General features: G+C 52.7%; 2 protein-coding genes across 3 annotated transcripts in view; one reads left to right on the top strand and one right to left on the bottom strand.

Moving 5' to 3' along the window:
• LOC115122653 (tyrosine-protein kinase ABL1-like) overlaps positions 1-4,177 on the top strand; it is a 78,158-nt gene extending 73,981 nt beyond the window's left edge. For both annotated transcript variants that reach the window (XM_029651888.2, XM_029651895.2), the window contains exons 9-11: positions 526-615; positions 911-1,036; positions 1,179-4,177. In XM_029651888.2, coding sequence (XP_029507748.1) covers positions 526-615; positions 911-1,036; positions 1,179-2,803 — 1,841 coding nt within the window. In that variant the 3' untranslated portion in view covers positions 2,804-4,177. The remainder of the gene's footprint in view (positions 1-525; positions 616-910; positions 1,037-1,178) is intronic.
• A 174-nt stretch (positions 4,178-4,351) lies between these two features.
• The window catches only part of LOC115121536 (ras-related protein Rab-14), a 61,072-nt gene continuing 41,562 nt past the window's right edge, over positions 4,352-23,861 (bottom strand). Inside the window, exons 6-8 of the mRNA XM_065017468.1 lie at positions 9,042-9,129; positions 7,702-7,732; positions 4,352-7,221 (exon numbers count right to left, since the gene is read on the bottom strand). Of these exons, the coding sequence (XP_064873540.1) occupies positions 7,044-7,221; positions 7,702-7,732; positions 9,042-9,129 (297 nt within the window). The 3' untranslated portion in view covers positions 4,352-7,043. The remainder of the gene's footprint in view (positions 7,222-7,701; positions 7,733-9,041; positions 9,130-23,861) is intronic.

Genomic DNA, 23,861 nt, shown 5'->3' with positions numbered 1-23,861 from the left:
TGGCCATACTCACCAGACATGTCACCAATTGAGCATGTGTGGGATGCTCTGGATCGATGTGTACGACAAAGTTCCAGTTCCCACCAATATCCAGCAACTTCGCACAGCCATTGAAGATGAGTGGGACAACATTCCACAGGCCCAAATGTACAGCCTGATCAACTCTATGCAAAGAAGATGTGTCGCGCTGCATGAGGCAAATGATGGTCACACCAGATACTGACTGGTTTTCTGATCCACGCCCCTACCTTTTTTTTAAGGTATCTGTATTCCCAGTCATGTGAAATGCATAGATTACGGCCTAACTTATTTATTTTAATTTACTTATTTCCTTCTATATACCTGTAACTCAGTCAAATCTTTGAAATTGTTGCATGTTGTGTTTCTTTTTGTTCAATATAGTTGAAACATGTCTGCCAATATTGAAAAATCCCTGAATGTGAAATAACCAGACACATTCATATCATGCAGACAGTTTTGTGATTGGTACCAAACCTCATTTCCTGTTCTCTCCCTATCTCCCAGGCTGGAAGTGGAACCCGACCGAGCGGCCCTCCTTTGCTGAGACCCACCAGGCCTTTGAGACCATGTTTCAGGAGTCCAGCATCTCTGACGGTGAGTCCTTATATTGTCACAATTACTCACGTTATAGCTGAATTTAAGACAACTGTAACTCTTCAATTTGAGGTATTATCTGTAGGTTGTGTGCTAGATCAAACCAGATTGAGAGAGAATAGCTTCTAAGCACTTCCAGACAATATTTGGGTCAGTAATCTTTCAGCTTAGAGGAGTTAATTTGCCATCTGTTTTCCAGGTGCTGTACTTCAGAGCTGTTTAAGGGTTATAAGAGCAAGAAGTAGGTTAATACACAGTCTCTGATGCTGGTGTGTGTGTGTGTGTCATGTGACAGAGGTGGAGAAGGAGTTGGGCAAGAAAGGGAAGAAGGTGGTGCTGGGCCCCATGCAGCAGGCTCCACAACTGCCCACCAAGACCAGGACCCTCCGTAGGAACGTGGACCGAGATGGAGACAGCCCTGGTGAGACTCGCCTAACACACCCCTCTTCTCAATGTACCCTTAAGTATTTTTAACCCATATTTAACAGATGTCAAAAGAGCTTTGGGACAATTTATTGAGTGTTCAAACAACTGATGATATGCATGTCTGTGTGTTCACCCAGACGCCTTGGAGCCGGAGGTGGCCGTGTCCCCCATGCTCCCCAGAAAAGAGCGTCCGTTCCTGGACAGCAACCTGAACGAGGATGACCGCCTGCTGCCCAAAGACAAGGACAAGTCCCGCAACAGCCTCTTCAACCTCATCAAGAAGAAGAAGAAGACGGCGCCTGCCCCGCCCAAACGCAGCAGCTCTTTCAGGGAGATGGACGGACACCCGGAGAGACGGGGGCTGGCGCCTGACCACCGAGACGACTTTAACAACGGCAACTTCAGTGATACACATACCAACGATCCCAACAAGGTTCTGAGTGCTAACAACAATGGGGCAGGGGGTATTACCAATGGGGCGCCCACCTACCCGGGCCCCTTGTTCCCCCCTCATCATGCCAGGAAGAAGTGTACGCCGGTGGTGCCCAGTGTAAGTGGTAAGACTGCCACCACTCCACCCAGCGAGGAGGATATAGTATCTAACTCGAAACGTTTCCTGCGCTCCTCCTCGGCCTCCAGCATGTCCCCAGGCTCGGATCGCTCTGAGTGGAAGTCAGTCACGTTGCCCCGCGACCTGCACAAAGGCCATTTTGACTCGGGCACCTTCGGGGGGAAGCCCGCCCTGCCCCGCAAGAGGGCCAACGAGAAGCCAGAGATCAGCATCCCTCGCATGGGCACCCTCACCCCCCCACCCCGCCTGCCCAAGAAGACAGAGGATCCATCAGATGAGGTGTTTAAGGACGCGGAGTCCAGCCCCCTGACACCCAAGCTTAGTAGGAGGCTTCCAGGGCAGGGGGTAGACAGCTCCAAGACCAGTGCCCTGCAGGCCGAGCTGCTCAAGCCCAACGTGTTTCCCACTCTGGGGGCAGCTGGGGACGAGTGCAGGGCCCGCCGCCACAAACACAACCTGGACTCCTCCGGTCCCAGGGAGAGAGGCAAGTTTCAGAAGCCCAAGCCTGCTCCCCCTCCACCCCCGCCCTCCAGTGCCAAGTCAGGCAAGATCTCCCGCAGCCCCACTCAGGAGCTCCCCTCTCCCACAGACACCAAAGCCAAGGCCTCAGACTCCCACAACCCATCCAGCCCCAGTGACCAAGCTCGCTCTCTCCTGGAGGGCCACAAGAAACTCAGCCTCAGCACCTCCTCTAAACCACAGCCGTCAAAGACCTCCTCTTCCTCAGTGTCTGGCTCCACCTCCAGCCCCCTGGGCTTCTCCTCCCTCACCTCCCCAGGAGACCAGACCTCTCCCACAGCCTTCATCCCCCTCATGAACACCCGCCGCTCCCTGAGGAAGACTCGTGCGCCCCCAGAGCGCCAGCCCAACTCTGCCATCACCAGGGAGATGGTCCTGGAGGGCACGGAGCTGCTGCGTGCCGCCATCGGCCGCAACTCTGAGCAGACTGGCAGCCACAGTGCCGTGCTGGAGGCGGGCAAGAACCTGTCCAAGTACTGCGTGAGCTACGTGGAGTCCATCCAGCAGATGAGGAACAAGTTTGCCTTCCGCGAGGCCATCAACAAACTGGAGAGTAGCCTGCGTGAGCTGCAGATCTGCCCTGCTGCCACTGGGGGCACCAGCGGAGCACAGCAGGACTTCAGCAAGCTGCTCTTGTCTGTCAAAGAGATCAGTGACATCGTTCAGAGGTAGCGGAGAGGCCACACTGACTGAAAGAAAAAGCAGAACTTTAATGAACCTCCCCCTTCTCTCTCACTGCATGTAATGTTCCATAGTCGTGTCTCCTACACTGTGGTCATGCTGAACTCACGTTGAGGTGGAGCGCAGGGCATGCTGCAGTGCCCCTGGACAGTTTGAGCATAATGCACACTTCGGAGAAATAGATGTTATGCAGCCTTACAGGATGTCGGAGGACACTTCAAACACTAGACTGTGGTTACCATGCTCAGAATCAAAGGATCCTTATTCAGATGTTTGAGTTTTTCCTCATGTGTTTTGTCTGAAAGCCTTAACCAGAGAGGCCTGGGCCCAATTCTGCATCACGTCACCTTTTCATCAATCATTTTCTATGTCTATCATGTCTTTTTTTATGACACAAGAGACAAAAAGCATATCACATTCTTTCCTTTCCTGGCAGAGTTGCGAATGTGCCACAAACTTAAAGCCTTAAATGGCTGAGGATGCCTTCCAGCTCTGTGGAGACAAACAGCCAAACGTCTTGTTTCCATTCAGAAATAATGGGGAGTGTCTGGAAGTGCACATTGTCTCTCCACCTCATTTACCGTTTTCCCCTCAGCTTGCGGCATCACCCTTCATGGCAGATCTCTGTGGTGTGATATGAATGGTGAAGATGTGACTGTCAGTATTGAGTTTGAATGGATGCTAGTAGCAGTAATGCAGCACTGTGCCAGAGGGAAGAAGCAAAGTGAGCAGGAAGACTACCTGGGAACATTTTGTTTATGTGCACAAGATCTGAATAGAGTGCCTTAAAAAACACTGGCTTTGGGAATTACATTGATAAACTAAAACAGCGCAATATGGCCTTATAAATACTTATGTGGATGAGGAAAATTGTAATGTTTCTCCTTCAGGCAGGCATATGACTGAACACTACTGGAGAGGGACCAGGGAACTCCAACTTAGCTCTGATGGATTTGAATGTTGTTTCCATCTTGTCCTCGACTGACCATTTTATTACATTCAACACACACCACTTACAAACCTCACAAAAGCCTTCTGTAGTTGGATGGACATCATGTTTTAATGTATGGAGGATGCATAACCAGATATACAGTGAGAAACTGACCATTTGTTATTAGGACAGTTATTTCTTATCAAACCAATGAAATGCCACTGTGTAGTCAGGGGTGACTAAGATATTCTACTTGTCGTTTAAATAATGCATTTCTTTTCAGTATTAGTTTGTGCTGTTCCCCACACCCTTGCCCTGACTGACTGCAATGCCTGAGGACAAAATCAACCTGAAGCTGCCTTTACTTCATGGTACTGTTCATGTATTTTTTATTCCCCCCCCCCCCCTCCATAAAAATCATGCCACTACTTTGATTTTTTTGTGTCCGAGCCACCTCAATTTTAGACTTATTTTGCTTTCCTTTGTAAATACATATTTTCTCCCTGTAACTTCGGTGCAATTTTGCTACTTGAAACCCATCAATTGAATCTGTTCTTACTCTACTTACATGTTTACGTGCACAATGTGACAAGAATGACAAGCAGTACAACAGGTTATGTATAATGTATTTTCTGTCTAGAGTATTTTGTCAATGAAATCAAATACACGCAAGAATGCATTTAAATGTTAACACAGCTCCTTCAAAATGTATACATGTACGTTTTAGAACGTAGGAGGACCCATCTCTAGACATTCCCACGCCCCAAAATTAAGACAGCAATGCATCATGTTACCATTGGTATATTAAAATGAGTTAGGGTGATGGTACCCTATCCCCTTAATAATCCCACCGACATTGGGGAGGGGACCACTATCAACGTAGAAGCAATTTTTCCATACTTTGGTCATAGTTTTATCCAATTTCATTAAACATTACATGGAGAGAAAAAACCTAACTCAAAAACAGTGACATTCTCCACTCCACCTCCTACAAGCAAGAGTTGAGTTGAATCGACAAAGCACTAGTTTGAATACTTCCACTCAGAGACAGAGGATGAAGAGTGAAGAAACAAAACGATGGAACCACCAAGTAGCACTATTGAGTAGAGGGAGTCTGTCCAAACATTTATTCATAGAAACTATGGGCTCAATTCAATCGAATCCACATAGCGGTTGTTTTGGCAGTGTGGAGGTTTAACTGCATTAGAGCTGTCAAATCCACAAGTGGCTCTGGGCATTATACATAAAGCGGGCATTGCCATTGGCTACACAGATGCTTGTTTAGAAGTTCATACATTGGAATGTGAGAAGTAATCTACACCTTGATTTGGCTGATTGAAATTAATCCTAATTTGAGTGATTATTTATAGCCAACACTCTCGTTATGAATTTGGATGGGTGTGGCGTCATGACAACGATCAAGGGCACCTGCTCACTGATTTGACAGCTCCAAAACATCAGCTATGCTTTTAGTCTGCCATCACTGGCTAACGTTACAGAATTCCCAAGCATGAAATAAACATGCCGAGATGTGTGTATCTTCAATCTCTGGGTTGACCAATCCTCCAAATAGCATGGTCACCTACAGAAATTGAGCTTGAAAAAATTCCGAATAACTATTTCCATGTGGGGCATGTTGCTTGGTGTTACTATACAAGCCTGTGAGGAGAGTGGGCTGGGGTGAGGGACCACAGGTGTAGGGTTAAGATGGAATAGGGTAAGCTGATCGCAGCAGGTAGCCTAGTGGTTAGAGCGTTGGGCCAGTAACCGAAAGGCTGCTAGTTCAAATCCCTGATCGACTAGTTGAAAATAAATCTATCATTCTGTCTTTGAGCAAGGCACTCAACCCTAATTGCTCCAGGATCCCTGGCTGTGACACCACTCTGAGGGTGTCTCAGGAGTAGTGGGATATACAACAAAATAACATTTCCATTTCACACTTGTACATGTAAGAAACAGAACAAATATAAAACAGCCCCAATTTGACTTTTTTTTAAATCCTAGCTCTGGATTTAAGGGGCAACATCTACCTTTTTTCACCAGCACCCCTGTGTTACACCAGTTACCATGTTTTACACAAAAATATCACCATATTGTAAAACAGTTTGTTTATTTGACAGCAGTATGTAGCGCAGCAAAGAAAAGATTAAACAGTAATAATATTAACCATAAGGCAACAAACGACAAAGAAAATGCTGGTAAGGACAGACAGATTCTATTGATATGGTCTGGGGGGGAAGAGGAGGAAGTTGGTGCAATGAAACTGATGATCTGAAGGAATCCTTCCCCATAAAGGAAAACGTGTTGTGTTTTCTTAAGTGTCATTAACTTAGTTAAAGAAATCCCTGCACACAGACACTGTAGTGGCAGGAAAACACCCAGAGCCTTTCCTGTGACGTCATATAGGGAGAAAGACAAGTAGGTCGAGGCGTTTCAGGGGAATTCCAGGTCTCTTGGGCTTTAAAGTTTCTCTCTACTACACTAGTGTTGCCACTCTGAGGTGTACTGTAGAACACCATTAGAGGGATTCCATCTCTGCCTAGTATCAGAGCTTTACCATAAGGACCAGGGGGGAAAGCTTTGGGTAGAGACAGTGGATACCTGTTCTAGACCAGGTTCAACAACTGGACCACGCACACACAAACATACATACACAACCCGCTACTGATCGGGCCGCGTCATACATTACATTTCTTTCACTAACCATCTCCTCCCCCGGAAGAGACCAAGCCATCGAGGGAAATATTTTACTCATACACATTTCAGTTCAATTAAAATAGTCCTAGATCATTAAACCATGCAGGAGTGATGCAGGGGGAGAGATGCGGAGAGAGTGTCTAGATAACTCAATGTCAGTGGAGGTTAGACTATACAGGCTTGGTTGGTTTCAGATGTGCTAAATGAGACTTGATTGATAATATAGTAGAAGCTATAAAAGGAAACGTTAAAAAAAGTATTTCTTCAGGTTTACCAATCTGTGTCAGTAAACCATGTATTTATACATGGAACTGGAATCCCATGGCAGATGAACTGGACTGAATGATGCAGAGGAGGAGGAAGAGAAAGACGTGAAGACGATGACCATGTGAAAAGGTGGAGGAGGATGCACAGACCGGAAAAGAAGAGGAATGAGAATAACGAGGGAGGCAGAGGGACGTACACTACTACACAACCCAGCCAACCCATCCCTTGTTCCCTCCCTCCATCCGTGCCCCACCCTCATGCAGTCCCAGTGGAGTGGGGAGGGGAGGATGAGGAAAGAGGGGGGGTGGAGAAGGACACAGAGAGAGGCGTTGGTCATTAGCAGCCGCAGCCTTCCCTCTGGGGCTGTGGTTCGTTGGATAGTGGGCCTCCCTGGGGGGCAGAGGGCTTGTGTTGGACACCAGACTCTGCAGCGTTCAGGTCCAGACTGCCGTCCTGGATGTTCTGGTAGATCTTCTTAGCCGCCTCCAGAAAGGCATCCTCCACGTTCTCACCCCTGGGGAGAGGACACCCAGTCAGTCACACGGTTAGGAACACAGTCAGTCAGTCACACGGTTAGGAACACAGTCAGTCAGTCACACGGTTAGGAACACAGTCAGTCAGTCACACGGGTAGGAACACAGTCAGTCACACGGGTAGGAACACAGTCAGTCACACGGTTAGGAACACAGTCAGTCAGTCACACGGTTAGGAACACAGTCAGTCAGTCACACGGTTAGGAACACAGTCAGTCAGTCACACGGTTAGGAACACAGTCAGTCAGTCACACGGTTAGGAACACAGTCAGTCAGTCACACGGTTAGGAACACAGTCAGTCAGTCACACGGTTAGGAACACAGTCAGTCAGTCACACGGTTAGGAACACAGTCAGTCAGTCACACGGTTAGGAACACAGTCAGTCACACGGCGGGGCATTTCAGCACATTGAAAATGGAAGGTAAAAGCAGGCAGAACGTACAGAGGTCAGTTAACTTACGTTTTGGCGCTGGCTTCCAGGAATAAGAGACCTGTAAGAAGGAATGGAGTCAGACTACTGCAGTTCCCCAACCACCCTGCTCACTCATCGCTCTCCTATGAATGTCCTCATGTCTTTTGCACATTTTGCCATTTCCTCCTCTTTCACCTCTCCTCCTCCCTCTATCAGAGACGAATTGCTATTTTTCATCCCTCCATATCTGGAGGAGTCTGTTCTTCCCCACGCCCCTCTTGCTCTCCTTCCAATCACCAATCAGCATTCTGTTTGATCCGTGGTAGGGCCGCATTACAGCGCAATTCACATTTAAAGGTCTTTTCTAATTGAGCCGGAATCTGCAGTGTTTACCTTGAACGCTGTAATATTGAGCAGGAATCTGCAGTGTTTACCTTGAACGCTGTAATATTGAGCCGGAATCTGCAGTGTTTACCTTGAACGCTGTAATATTGAGCAGGAATCTGCAGTGTTTACCTTGAACGCTGTAATATTGAGCAGGAATCTGCAGTGTTTACCTTGAACGCTGTAATATTGAGCAGGAATCTGCAGTGTTTACCTTGAACGCTGTAATATTGAGCAGGAATCTGCAGTGTTTACCTTGAACGCTGTAATATTGAGCAGGAATCTGCAGTGTTTACCTTGAACGCTGTAATATTGAGCAGGAATCTGCAGTGTTTACCTGTAATATTGAGCAGGAATCTGCTGTAATATTGAGCAGGAATCTGCAGTGTTTACCTTGAACGCTGTAATATTGAGCAGGAATCTGCAGTGTTTACCTTGAACGCTGTAATATTGAGCAGGAATCTGCAGTGTTTACCTTGAACGCTGTAATATTGAGCAGGAATCTGCAGTGTTTACCTTGAACGCTGTAATATTGAGCCGGAATCTGCAGTGTTTACCTTGAACGCTGTAATATTGAGCAGGAATCTGCAGTGTTTACCTTGAACGCTGTAATATTGAGCAGGAATCTGCAGTGTTTACCTTGAACGCTGTAATATTGAGCAGGAATCTGCAGTGTTTACCTTGAACGCTGTAATATTGAGCCGGAATCTGCAGTGTTTACCTTGAACGCTGTAATATTGAGCAGGAATCTGCAGTGTTTACCTTGAACGCTGTAATATTGAGCCGGAATCTGCAGTGTTTACCTTGAACGCTGTAATATTGCCTAAAAAAGCTGCGTTGTTGAAATTCACAATCAGGTTGAATCGCAACTCAAATGAGAGTGTGGAGGCATTATCGCACAGTCAATTCCATAGGGAGGGATAGAGAGAGATTGAGTTTTACTCATCTTCCATCTCTCTCAATCCTTCTCAGTCTCATGGAGTCGGAGGGTGTTTCCGACTCACCGTTCTCCTCAGCAAACTGCTTGGCCTCCTCATACGTCACGTCCCTCTGGGCTTCCAGGTCTGCTTTGTTACCTATAAGAATGATCACCTGGGAGAGGAGAGACCGACTCAGTCAGTCCTCCAGGTACCAAACACATCAACATCCTCACCTATAGGCAGAAAACTACATGATTCAGCTCGCTCACTTTACCCAGTGTCTTAGAGGTCTTAACTTATTATTGGTGTGAAAAATGGATTTAGCAATATATACTGTATCGGCTAAACACCATGAAAGATCCAGGTACTACTATATAATTTCCAATGCATCTGGGCACTATGTATCCTTTTCCAACATGAGACTCTGTCTGAGTACAAACTAGCTGACTGAGTTTAGGATGTTGCCTTTGTATAAACACCCTAAAAGCATATTCTGCACTGTAAATGAAAGCAGGGTGATTTGGCCATAATGCATTTAGTCAAAATACAATTTAGAGATGCACAGGGCTATAGGACATCAAACACACTGGGTGTGCTGCAGTAGTCAACATCACAGAGACACACACAAGATGAGCGAGACACACAAGATGAGCGAGACACACACAAGATGAGCGAGACACACACAAGATGAGCGAGACACACACAAGATGAGCGAGACACACAAGATGAGCGAGAGCGACACACACAAGATGAGCGCCAGCGAGACACACACAAGATGAGCGAGAGCGAGCGACACACACACACACACACACACACACAAGATGAGCGAGAGCGAGCGACACACACACACACACACACACAAGATGAGCGAGAGTGAGCGAGACACACACACAAGAGAGAGAGCGAGAGAGACGCGCAAGATGCGAGCGAGAGACACGCGCAAGATGAGACACGCAAGATGAGAGAGAGCGCGAGACACGCGAGAGAGAGAGACACACGAGAGAGAGAGAGAGAGAGCGCGAGACACGCGAGAGAGAGAGCGCGAGACACGCGAGAGAGAGAGCGCGAGACACGCGAGAGAGAGAGCGCGAGACACGCGAGAGAGAGAGAGAGAGAGCGCGAGACACACGAGAGAGAGAGAGCGAGAGACACACGAGAGAGCGAGAGAGAGAGAGCGAGAGACACACGAGAGAGAGAGAGACACACGAGAGAGAGAGAGCGAGAGACACACGAGAGAGAGAGAGCGAGAGACACACGAGAGAGAGATCGAGAGAGACACACGAGAGAGAGATCGAGAGAGACACACGAGAGAGAGATCGAGAGACACACGAGAGAGAGAGCGAGAGACACACGAGAGAGCGAGAGACACGAGAGAGAGAGAGAGAGAGCGAGAGACACACGAGAGAGAGAGAGAGAGACACACGAGAGAGAGAGCGAGAGACACGAGAGAGAGAGAGACACACGAGAGAGAGAGAGACACACGAGAGAGCGAGAGACACACGAGAGAGCGAGAGACACACGAGAGGAGCGAGAGACACGAGAGAGCGAGAGACACACGAGAGAGCGAGACACACGAGAGACGAGAGAGACCACGAGAGAGCGAGAGACACGAGAGAGCGAGACACGAGAGAGCGAGAGACACGAGAGACCGAGAGACACGAGAGAGAGAGAGACACACGAGAGAGCGAGAGACACACGAGAGAGCGAGAGACACACGAGAGAGAGCGAGAGAGAGAGCGAGAGACCACGAGAGAGAGACACGAGAGAGACACGAGAGCGAGAGAGACCTGAGAGAGAGAGCGACACGAGAGAGACACGAGAGCGCCACCTGAGAGACACACGAGAGAGCGAGAGACACACGAGAGAGAGACACACGAGAGAGCGAGAGACACACGAGAGAGCGAGAGACACACGAGAGAGCGAGAGACACGAGAGAGCGAGAGACACACGAGAGAGAGCGAGAGACACGAGAGAGAGCGAGACACACGAGAGAGAGCGAGACACACGAGAGAGAGCGAGACACACGAGAGAGAGCGAGACACGAGAGAGAGACACGAGAGAGAGCGGGCGAGAGAGAGACACGAGAGAGAGCGAGAGACACACGAGAGACACACGAGAGAGCGAGAGACACACGAGAGAGCGAGAGACACACGAGAGAGCGAGAGACACACGAGAGAGCGAGAGACACACGAGAGAGCGAGAGACACATGAGAGAGCGAGAGACACGAGAGAGAGAGAGACACACGAGAGAGCGAGAGACACGAGAGAGCGAGAGACACACGAGAGAGCGAGACACACGAGAGAGCGAGACACACAAGATGAGCGAGACACACAAGATGAGCGAGACACACACAAGATGAGCGAGACACACACAAGATGAGCGAGACACACACAAGATGAGCGAGACACACAAGATGAGCGAGACACACAAGATGAGCGAGACACACAAGATGAGCGAGACACACAAGATGAGCGAGAGCGACACACACAAGATGAGCGCCAGCGAGACACACACAAGATGAGCGAGAGCGAGCGACACACACACACACACAAGATGAGCGAGAGCGAGCGACACACACACAAGATGAGAGAGAGCGAGAGAGACGCGCAAGATGCGAGCGAGAGACACGCGCAAGATGAGACACGCAAGATGAGAGCGCGAGACACGCGAGAGAGAGAGAGACACACGAGAGAGAGACACGCGAGAGAGAGAGAGACGACGAGAGAGAGCGCGAGACACGAGAGAGAGAGACACGCGAGAGAGAGAGAGCGAGACACGCGAGAGAGAGAGAGAGCGCGAGAGAGAGAGAGAGAGCGCGAGACACGCGAGAGAGAGGAGAGCGCGAGACACGCGAGAGAGAGAGAGCGCGAGACACGCGCGAGAGAGAGAGCGAGACACGAGAGAGAGAGAGCGCGAGACACGCGAGAGAGAGAGAGCGCGAGACACGCGAGAGAGAGAGCGAGACACGCGCGCGAGAGAGAGAGCGCGAGACACGCGCGAGAGAGAGAGAGCGCGAGACACGAGAGAGAGAGAGAGCGCGAGACACGCGAGAGAGAGAGAGCGCGAGACACGCGCGAGAGAGAGAGAGAGCGCGAGACACGCGAGAGAGAGAGAGCGAGACACGCGAGAGAGAGAGAGAGCGAGACAAGAGAGAGAGAGAGAAGCGAAGAGAGACGCGCGAGAGAGAGAGAGACGCGAGACACGCGAGAGCGCGAGACACGCGAGAGAGAGAGCGCGAGACACGCGAGAGAGAGACACAGACACAGCGAGAGAGAGAGAGAGCGAGAGACACACGAGAGAGAGAGAGCGAGAGACACACGAGAGAGAGAGAGCGAGAGACACACGAGAGAGAGAGAGCGAGAGACACACGAGAGACGAGAGAGAGAGAGCGAGAGACACACGAGAGAGAGAGCGAGAGACACACGAGAGAGAGAGCGAGAGACACACGAGAGAGAGAGCGAGAGACACACGAGAGAGAGAGAGCGAGAGACACACGAGAGAGAGAGCGAGAGACACACGAGAGAGAGAGAGCGAGAGACACACGAGAGAGAGAGCGAGAGACACACGAGAGAGAGAGCGAGAGACACACGAGAGAGAGAGAGCGAGACACACGAGAGAGAGAGCGAGAGACACGAGAGAGAGAGAGCGAGAGACACGAGAGAGAGAGAGCGAGACACACGAGAGAGCGAGAGAGAGAGAGAGCGAGAGACACGAGAGAGAGAGAGAGCGAGAGAGACACGAGAGAGAGAGAGAGAGAGACGAGAGACACACGAGAGAGCGAGAGACACACGAGAGAGAGCGAGAGACACACGAGAGAGCGAGAGACACACGAGAGAGCGAGAGACACACGAGAGAGCGAGAGACACACGAGAGAGCGAGAGACACACGAGAGAGCGAGAGACACACGAGAGAGAGCGAGACACACGAGAGAGCGAGAGACACACGAGAGAGCGAGAGACACGAGAGAGAGCGAGAGACACGAGAGAGACACGAGAGAGAGAGAGCGAGAGAGACACACGAGAGAGAGAGAGACACACGAGAGAGCGAGAGACACACGAGAGAGCGAGAGACACACGAGAGAGCGAGACACACGAGAGAGCGAGAGACACACGAGAGAGCGAGAGACACACGAGAGAGAGAGAGACACACGAGACACACGAGAGAGCGAGAGACACACGAGAGAGCGAGAGACACACGAGAGAGCGAGAGACACACGAGAGACACACGAGAGAGCGACGAGACACGAGAGAGCGAGAGACACGCGAGAGAGCGAGAGACACACGAGAGAGCGAGAGACACACGAGAGAGCGAGAGACACACGAGAGAGCGAGAGACACACGAGAGAGCGAGAGACACACGAGAGACACACGAGAGAGCGAGAGACACACGAGAGACACACGAGAGAGCGAGACACACAAGATGAGCGAGACACACACAAGATGAGCGAGACACACACAAGATGAGCGAGACACACAAGATGAGCGAGACACACAAGATGAGCGAGACACACAAGATGAGCGAGACACACAAGATGAGCGAGACACACAAGATGAGCGAGAGCGACACACACAAGATGAGCGCCAGCGAGACACACACAAGATGAGCGAGAGCGAGCGACACACACACACACACACACAAGATGAGCGAGAGCGAGCGACACACACACACAAGATGAGAGAGAGCGAGAGAGACACGCAAGATGCGAGCGAGAGACACGCGCAAGAAGAGACACGCAAGAGAGCGAGACAAGATGAGAGCCGCGAGACACGAGAGAGAGAGAGACACGAGAGAGAGAGACACGCGAGAGAGAGAGAGAGCGCGAGAGAGCGAGACACGAGAGAGAGACACGCGAGAGAGAGAGAGAGCGAGACAGAGCGAGACAGAGAGAGAGAGAGCGAGACACGCGAGAGAGAGAGAGCGCGAGACACGCGAGAGAGAGAGAGCGAGACACCGAGAGAGAGAGAGCGCGAGACACGCGAGAGAGAGAGAGAGCGAGACAGAGAGAGCGCGAGACACGAGAGAGAGAGCGAGAGAGCGACACACCCGAGAGAGAGAGAGCGCGAGACACGAGAGAGAGAGAGCGCGAGACACGAGAGACGCGAGAGAGCGCGAGACACGCGAGACACGCGAGAGCGCGAGACACGCAGAGAGAGAGAGAGAGAGAGCACGAGACACGCGAGAGAGGGCGAGACACGCGAGAGAGAGAGAGCGAGACACGCGAGAGAGCGAGAGACACACGAGAGAGAGAGAGACACACGAGAGAGAGAGCGAGAGACACAGAGAGAGAGAGAGCAGAGACACACGAGAGAGAGAGAGAGAGAGACACACGAGAGAGAGCCACACGAGAGAGAGAGAGCAGAGACACCGAGAGAGAGAGAGAGAGACACGAGAGAGAGCGAGACACACACGAGAGAGAGCGAGAGACCAGCGCGAGAGAGAGAGAGAGAGAGCGAGAGAGAGAGAGCGCGAGACACGCGAGAGAGAGAGAGAGAGAGCGCGAGACACGCGAGAGAGAGCGAGACACGCGAGAGAGAGAGAGAGAGACACACACGAGAGAGAGAGAGATTAGCGAGACACGAGAGAGAGAGAGACACACGAGAGAGAGAGAGACACACGAGAGAGAGAGAGCCGAGAGACACACGAGAGAGAGAGCTGAGAGACAACGAGAGAGAGAGCGAGAGACACCGAGAGAGAGAGGCAGAGACACACGAGTTTGAAGCAGACACACGAGAGAGAGAGAGCCACACAGAGAGAGAGAGAGACACACGAGAGAGAGCGAGAGAGAGAGAGCGAGAGACACGCGAGCGAGCGAGAGACACGAGAGAGCGAGACACACGAGGAGCGAGAGCACGAGAGAGCGAGAGACACGAGAGAGAGCGAGACACTACGAGAGAGCCGAGAGAGACACAGAGAGCCAGAGACACAGAGAGAGCGAGAGACACACGAGAGAGCGGACCTACGAGAGGAGCCGAGACACACGAGAGAGAGAGACACGAGAGACACACGAGAGAGCCGAGAGACACACGAGAGAGCGAGAGAGACACGAGAGAGCGAGAGACACACGAGAGACACGAGAGAGACCGAGAGAGCGAGACACACGAGAGAGCGGGGCGAGAGAGACGAGGAGACACACGAGAGAGCGAGAGAGAGAGCCGAGAGACACGAGAGAGCGAGAGACTGAGAGAGCGAGAGACACACGAGAGCCGAGACACACGAGAGAGCCGAGAGACACGAGAGAGCGAGAGACACACGAGAGAGCGAGAGACACCTGAGAGAGCGAGAGACACACGAGACAGAGAGAGACAGACCGAGACACACGAGAGAGCGAGAGACACGAGAGAGCGAGAGACACGAGAGAGCGAGAGACACACGAGAGAGCGAGAGACACACGAGAGAGCGAGACACACGAGAGAGCGAGACACACGAGAGAGCGAGAGACACACGAGAGAGAGAGACACCGAGAGAGAGCGAGAGACACACGAGAGAGCGAGAGACACACGAGAGAGCGAGAGACACACGAGAGAGCGAGAGACACACGAGAGAGCGAGAGACACACGAGAGAGCGAGACACACAAGATGAGCGAGACACACACAAGATGAGCGAGACACACACAAGATGAGCGAGACACACAAGATGAGCGAGACACACAAGATGAGCGAGACACACAAGATGAGCGAGACACACAAGATGAGCGCCAGCGAGACACACACAAGATGAGCGAGAGCGAGCGACACACACACACACACACACACAAGATGAGCGAGAGCGAGCGACACACACACACAAGATGAGAGAGAGCGAGAGAGACACGCAAGATGCGAGCGAGAGACACGCGCAAGATGATTAACGCAAGATGAGAGCGCGAGACACACGCGAGAGAGAGAGAACGCGAGAGAGAGAGAGAGCGCGAGACACGCGCGAGAGAGAGAGAGCGCGAGACACGCGCGAGAGAGAGAGCGCGAGACACGGCGAGAGAGAGAGAGCGCGAGACACGCGAGAGAGAGAGAGCGAGACACACGAGAGAGAGAGAGCGAGACACGAGAGAGAGAGAGAGCAGCGAGAGAGACACGAGAGACGCGAGAGACAGAGCAAGAGACACGCGAGAGAGAGCGAGACACGCGAGAGAGCGAGAGACACGCGAGAGAGAGAGAGACACGCGAGAGAGAGAGAGCGCGAGACACGCGAGAGAGAGAGAGCGCGAGACACGCGAGAGAGAGAGCGCGAGACACGCGAGAGAGAGAGAGCGCGAGACACGCGAGAGAGAGAGAGAGAGCGCGAGACACGCGAGAGAGAGAGCGAGACACGCGAGAGAGAGAGCGCGAGACACGAGAGAGAGAGAGACACGAGAGAGAGCGCGAGACACGCGAGAGAGAGAGAGCGCGAGACACGCGAGAGAGAGAGAGAGAGCGAGACACGCGAGAGAGAGAGAGAGACACGAGACACACGAGAGAGAGAGAGACACGAGACAGAGAGCGCGAGACACGAGAGAGAGAGCGCGAGACACGAGATGAGAGAGAGAGAGCGAGACACGAGAGAGAGAGAGCGAGACACGAGAGAGCGCGAGACACACAAGAGAGAGAGCGAGACACGGAGAGAGAGAGACGAGACAGAGAGAGACAGAGAGAGAGCGCGAGACACGCGAGAGAGAGCGAGACACGAGAGAGAGAGACACGCGAGAGAGAGAGAGAGACACGAGAGAGAGAGCGCGAGACACGAGAGAGAGAGCGAGACACACGAGAGAGAGCGCGAGACACACGAGAGAGAGAGAGAGACACACGAGAGAGAGAGAGAGAGACACACGAGAGAGAGAGAGAGAGAGACACGAGAGAGAGAGAGAGAGACACACGAGAGAGAGAGAGAGACACGAGAGAGAGAGAGAGACACGAGAGAGAGCGAGACACACGAGAGAGAGAGCGAGAGACACGAGAGAGAGAGAGCGAGAGACACACGAGAGAGAGAAGCGAGAGACACGACGAGAGAGCGAGAGACACGGAGAGAGAGAGAGCGAGAGACACGAGGAGAGAGAGAGACACACGAGAGAGACAGAGAGACACACGAGACGAGAGAGAGCGAGACACGAGAGAGAGAGAGAGACACGAGAGAGCGAGAGACACACGAGAGAGAGAGACACACGAGAGCGAGAGACACGAGAGAGCGAGAGACACGAGAGAGAGAGAGAGCGAGAGACACCGAGAGAGCGAGAGAGCGAGAGACACACGAGAGAGAGAGACCTGAGAGAGAGAGACACACGAGAGAGAGAGAGAGACACACGAGAGAGAGCGAGACACCGAGAGAGAGAGCGAGAGAGAGCGAGAGAGAGGCGAGAGAGACACGAGAGAGCGAGAGAGACACACGAGAGCACGAGAGAGAGAGAGCGCGAGACACACGAGAGAGAGAGACACACGAGAGAGCGAGAGACGAGGACGAGAGAGACGAGACCCACGAGAGAGCGAGAGACCACGAGAGAGACACGAGAGAGAGAGAGAGAGACACGAGAGAGAGAGAGAGACACGAGAGAGAGAGAGAGACACGAGAGAGAGAGAGACAGAGAGAGCGGGGCGAGAGAGACGAGAGAGAGCGAGAGACACGACGAGAGAGCGCGAGAGACACGAGAGAGCCGAGAGACGAGAGAGCGAGAGAGAGACACGAGAGAGACACGAGAGAGAGAGAAGCGAGAGACCAGAGAGAGACACGAGAGAGAGAGAGAGAGAGAGAGAGAGAGAGAGAGGAGACACACGAGAGAGAGAGACAGAGAGAGAGAGCGAGAGAGACACGAGAGAGCGAGACACGAGAGAGCGAGAGCGAGAGAGAGACACGAGAGGCGAGAGAGAGACACGAGAGAGAGTTTTGAGAGCGAGAGACCACGAGGAGGAGAGACCTGAGAGAGCGAGCGAGAGAGACACAAGAGAGAGAGAATCTGAGAGAGAGCCGAGAGACACACGAGAGAGAGACACACGGAGAGCGAGAGACACACGAGAGAGAGCCCACACGAGGAGAGCGAGAGACACGAGAGACATCAAGAGACAGCGAGAGACTGACAGCGAGAGAGCGAGAGACACACGAGAGAGAGCGAGACACACGAGAGACGAGAGACACACGAGAGAGCGAGAGACAGCGAGAGAGAGAGAGACACACGAGAGAGAGAGAGACACACACGAGAGAGAGAGACGAGAGAGGAGAGCGAGACCACGAGAGAGCGAGACACACGAGAGGAGACACGCGAGACCTGAGAGAGAGAGAGAGGGAGAGACACACGAGAGAGAGCGGGCGAGAGAGAGACACGAGAGAGAGAGAGAGCGAGAGAGCGAGAGACACGAGAGAGCGAGAGACACGAGACCGAGAGAGACACGAGAGACCGAGAGACACACCACAGAGCGAGAGACACACGAGAGACCGAGAGACACCTGAGAGAGCGAGAGACACGAGAGCGAGAGAGACCACGAGAGAGAGAGAGACACGAGAGAGAGCGAGACAGAGGAGAGACACGAGAGAGCGAGAGACACACGAGAGAGCGAGACTGAGAGAGAGAGAGAGAGAGAGAGACACGAGAGAGAGACACACGAGAGAGAGAGAGACACACGAGAGAGAGAGAGACACGAGAGAGCGAGAGAGACACGAGAGAGAGAGACGAGACGAGAGAGAGAGACACGAGAGAGAGAGAGAGAGACACAGAGAGAGAGAGAGAGAGAGACACACGAGAGAGCGAGAGACACGAGAGAGAGAGAGAGAGACACACGAGAGAGAGCGAGAGAGAGCGAGAGAGAGCGGGCGAGAGAGAGACACGAGAGAGAGCGAGAGACACACGAGAGAGCGAGAGACACACGAGAGAGCGAGAGACACACGAGAGAGCGAGAGACACACGAGAGAGCGAGAGACACGAGAGAGCGAGAGACACACGAGAGAGCGAGAGACACACGAGAGAGAGAGAGACACACGAGAGAGAGAGAGACAGAGAGAGCGAGACACACGAGAGAGAGAGAGAGAGCGAGAGACACACGAGAGAGAGACAAGAGAGACACTGAGAGAGACGAGAGAGAGAGAGAGAGAGAGAGAGACACAGAGAGACACGAGAGAGAGAGAGAGAGACGAGAGAGAGACACGAGAGAGAGACACGAGACACGAGAGAGAGCGAGAGACACGAGACAGGCGAGAGACACGAGAGAGAGAGAGAGACACGAGACACAAGGAGACACAGAGACGCAAGAGTGCAGCGAGAGACACGAGAGAAGAGACACGAGAGAGAGAGCGAGACACGCGAGAGAGAGACACGAGAGAGAGAGAGACGAGAGAGAGAGAGAGACGAGAGAGAGAGACACGAGAGACGAGAGCGACACGAGAGAGAGAGAGCGAGACACCACGAGAGAGAGAGAGAGCGAGAGCCACGAGAGAGAGAGAGCGAGAGCCACGAGAGAGAGAGAGACACGAGACGAGAGAGAGAGAGAGCGAGAGAGAGAGAGAGACACGAGAGACACGAGAGAGAGCGAGAGACACGAGAGAGAGAGCGAGAGACACGCGAGAGAGAGCGAGAGCCACGAGAGAGAGAGAGAGAGAGAGACACGAGAGAGAGAGAGAGCGAGAGAGACACGAGAGAGAGAGAGCGAGACACGAGAGAGAGCGAGACACGAGAGAGAGAAGGCGAGAGACACAGAGCGAGACACGAGAGAGAGAGAGAGCGCGAGACACGCGAGAGAGAGAGAGCGAGACGGAGAGAGAGAGAGAGAAAGACGCGAGACACACGCGAGAGAGAGAGAGAGAGCGAGACACACGAGAGAGAGAGAGAGAGAGCGAGAGCCACGAGAGAGAGAGCGAGAGCCACGAGAGAGAGAGAGCGAGAGACACGTGAGAGAGAGAGACACGAGACACGCGAGAGAGAGAGAGCGCGAGACACGAGAGAGAGAGAGAGCGAGAGACACGAGAGAGACGAGAGAGAGAGAGAGCACGACACGAGAGAGAGACGAGAGACACGAGGAGAGAGAGAGACGCGAGACGAGAGAGCGAGACACGAGAGAGAGAGAGAGCGAGAGAGCGAGAGACACGAGAGAGAGAGCGCGAGACACGAGAGAGAGCGAGAGAGACGAGAGAGAGAGAGCGAAGACACGAGAGAGAGAGAGAGCGAGACACGAGAGACGAGAGAGCGAGACACACGAGAGAGAGAGAGACACGAGAGAGAGAGAGAGGACACACGAGAGCCAGAGAGAGAGAGAGCGGAGCCCTGACACGAGAGAGGAGAGCGAGAGACACGAGAGAGAGAGACACACGAGAGAGAGCCACGAGAGAGAGAAGACGCAGGACACACCATATATATATTTGAGAGATCAGAGAGAGCAGAGACACACGAGAGAGAGAGAGAGCAAAGCAGAGAGAGAGAAGAGAGGAGAGACACGAGAGAGAGAGAGAGCGAGAGACACACGAGAGAGAGAGAGAGACACGAGAGAGTGAGAGAGATCGAGAGAGAGAGAGACACGAGAGAGGGAGAGACGAGAGAGAGACAGAGAGCGAGAGAGAGAGACACGAGAGACGAGAGAGAGAGAGAGACACGAGAGCCACGAGCCGAGAGAGACACGAGAGAGACGGAGAGAGAGAGACACACGAGAGACACACGAGAGAGCCGAGAGACACGAGAGAGAGAGAGAGCGAGAGACACACGAGAGCCGAGAGACACGAGAGCCGAGAGACGAGAGACAGAGAGAGTTTAGAGAGAGAGAGAGCGAGAGACACACGAGAGAGAGAGAGAGACGAGAGCCACGAGAGAGAGAGAGACACACACGAGAGAGAGGCGCGCGGAGACACGAGAGAGAGCGAGACACACGAGAGAGAGCCAGAGAGAGCGAGAGAGCGAGAGAGAGACACGAGAGAGAGAGACACGAGAGAGAGAGACACGAGAGAGAGAGACACGAGAGAGAGAGAGAGACGAGAGAGAGAGAGACACGAGAGAGAGAGACCACGAGAGCGAGAGACACGAGAGAGACGCGAGACACACGGGGAGAGAGGAGACACGAGAGAGAGAGACACGAGAGACAGCGAGAGAGCCGAGAGAGAGACGAGAGAGAGAGAGAGACACGAGAGAGACAGACGAGCGAGAGAGACGAGAGACGAGAGAGACACGAGAGAGACACGAGAGACACACGAGACACACGAGAGACAAGAGAGAGCGAGAGAGAGACACGAGAGAGCCGAGAGACAGAGAGAGACACAAGAGAGAGAGAGAGAGAGACACGAGAGAGACGAGAGAGCCGAGAGACAAGAGAGACCGAGAGAGACGAGAGAGCGAGAGCCACGAGAGAGAGAGAGAGACACGAGAGAGAGACACGAGAGAGAGAGAGAGACACGAGAGCCAGAGAGAGAGAGACGAGAGAGAGAGAGAGAGAGAGACACGAGAGAGAGACACACGAGAGAGAGAGACACACGAAGAGACCAGAGAGAGAGAGAGACACGAGAGAGAGAGAGAGACACGAGAGAGCCGAGACACGAGAGAGACGAGAGAGACACGAGAGAGAGAGAGAAGACAAGAGCGAGAGAGCGAGAGACACACGAGAGAGAGCGAGAGACACGAGAGAGAGAGAGAGACAGCAGGAGAGAGAGAGAGACACGAGAGAGCCGAGACACACTGAGAGACGAGACACACGAGAGAGCGAGAGACACGAGAGAGCGAGAGACACCGAGAGACACGAGGAGAGACACGAGAGGGCGAGAGAGAGAGAGAGCGAGAGACAGAGAGACACGACGAGAGCGAAGAGCGAGAGACACGAGAGAGAGAGAGAGAGCCACACGAGAGAGAGAGCGAGAGACACGAGAGAGAGAGAGAGAGAGAGAGACACGAGAGAGAGAGAGCCTGAGGAGAGAGCGAGACACACGAGAGAGAGACACGAGAGAGAGAGAGACAGCGAGAGAGACACGAGAGAGAGCGGGCGAGAGAGACACGAGGAGACGAGAGACGAGAGAGAGAGACACGAGAGAGACGAGAGAGACACGAGAGGGAGAGCGAGAGACACGAGAGAGAGAGAGACACGAGAGAGACACGGAGAGACAGAGAGAGAGACGAGAGACACACGAGAGAGAGAGACACACGAGAGACACGAGAGAGACGAGAGAGAGAGAGAGACGAGAGAGCGAAGACACGAGAGAGAGAGAGACACAAGAGACACGAGAGCGAGAGAGAGACGAGACAGCGAGAGACACACGAGAGAGCGAGAGAGAGAGAGCGAGAGACAAGAGAGAAGCGAGAGACAGAGAGAGAGCGAGAGAGAGAAGCGAGACACAAGAGAGAGAGAGAGACGAGAGACACACGAGAGACACGAGAGAGAGAGAGAGAGACGCGAGAGAGACACGAGAGAGAGAGACGAGAGAGAGAGAGAGACACGAGAGAGAGTGAGACACACGAGAGAGACGAGACACACGAGAGAGCGAGAGAGCGAGAGACACGAGAGACGAGAGAGAGCGAGAGACACACGAGAGACACACGAGAGACACGAGAGAGAGAGAGCGAGAGACACACGAGAGAGCCGAGAGACACGAGAGAGAGAGACACGAGAGAGAGAGACACACGAGAGAGAGACACGAGAGAGAGAGAGAGCTAGCGAGCCGAGGAGAGAGACGAGAGCCACGAGAGAGAGAGAGAGAGAGAGAGAGACACGAGAGAGAGAGCGAGAGCCGAGAGAGAGAGAGAGAGAGCGAGAGACACACGAGAGAGAGAGAGAGAGCCACGAGAGCACAGAGAGAGAGAGAGAGCGAGAGACCGAGAGACACGAGAGAGAGAGAGCGAGAGACACGAGAGAGAGAGAGACGAGAGAGAGAGAGACACGAGAGAGAAGAGAGCGAGAGAGAGAGAGACACGAGAGAGACGAGTGACGAGAGAGACACGGAGAGAGAGACACGAGAGAGAGAGCCACGAGAGAGAGCGAGAGACACGAGAGAGAGAGACACGAGAGACGAAGAGACGAGAGACACGAGAGACACGAGAGAGACACGAGAGAGAGAGAGAGAGACGAGACACACGAGAGAGAGACACGAGAGAGAGAGAGCACGAGAGAGCGAGAGACACACGAGAGAGCGAGACACGCGAGAGAGAGACGGGAGAGACACGAGAGAGACAGAGAGAGAGAGCGAGAGACACGAGAGAGAGAGCGAGAGCCACGAGAGAGCGAGAGACACGAGAGAGAGAGAGCGAGAGACACGAGAGAGAGACGAAGAGCGAGACCGAGATAGCGAGAGTCACGAGACGAGAGAGAGAGACACGAGAGAGCGAGAGCCACGAGATATAGCGAGATTTCACGAGAGAGAGCGCGAGACACCACGAGAGAGAGAGAGCGAGCGACACGACGAGAGAGAGTCGAGAGAGAGAGAGACACGAGAGAGAGAGAGCGAGAGACACGAGAGAGAGAGAGAGAGAGCAGAGACACGAGAGAGCGAGAGACACGAGAGAGAGACGAGAGAGAGAGCGAGAGACACGAGAGAGAGAGAGAGAGAGAGAGCCACGAGAGAGAGAGACGAGAGGAGAGAGAGAGAGACACGAGAGAGAGAGAGAGAGAGAGACACGAGAGAGAGAGAGAGCGAGACAGAGATAGAGACACGTATAGATATATAGAGAGAGACCTATAGAGAGATACGAGATACATATAAGAGAGAGATATCACGAGAGATATATAGACCGAGATATATAGAGAGACACGAGATATATAGATAGAGAAGCGAGAGACACGAGAGAGAGAGAGCGAGAGACACGAGAGAGAGAGAGAGCGAGAGACACGAGAGAGAGAGAGAGCGAGAGACACGAGAGAGAGAGAGAGAGAGAGAGAGAGAGACACGAGAGAGAGACACGGAGAGAGACACGAGAGAGAGAGAGAGCGAGAGACAGCGAGAGAGAGAGCGAGAGAGAGAGAGAGAGAGCGAGAGACACGAGAGA

The sequence above is a fragment of the Oncorhynchus nerka genome, linkage group LG4 (genome assembly GCF_034236695.1).
Source record: "Oncorhynchus nerka isolate Pitt River linkage group LG4, Oner_Uvic_2.0, whole genome shotgun sequence".
In the NCBI taxonomy this organism is placed as follows: Eukaryota; Metazoa; Chordata; class Actinopteri; order Salmoniformes; family Salmonidae; genus Oncorhynchus; species Oncorhynchus nerka.
This window is presented reverse-complemented; position numbering and strand designations above follow the sequence as displayed.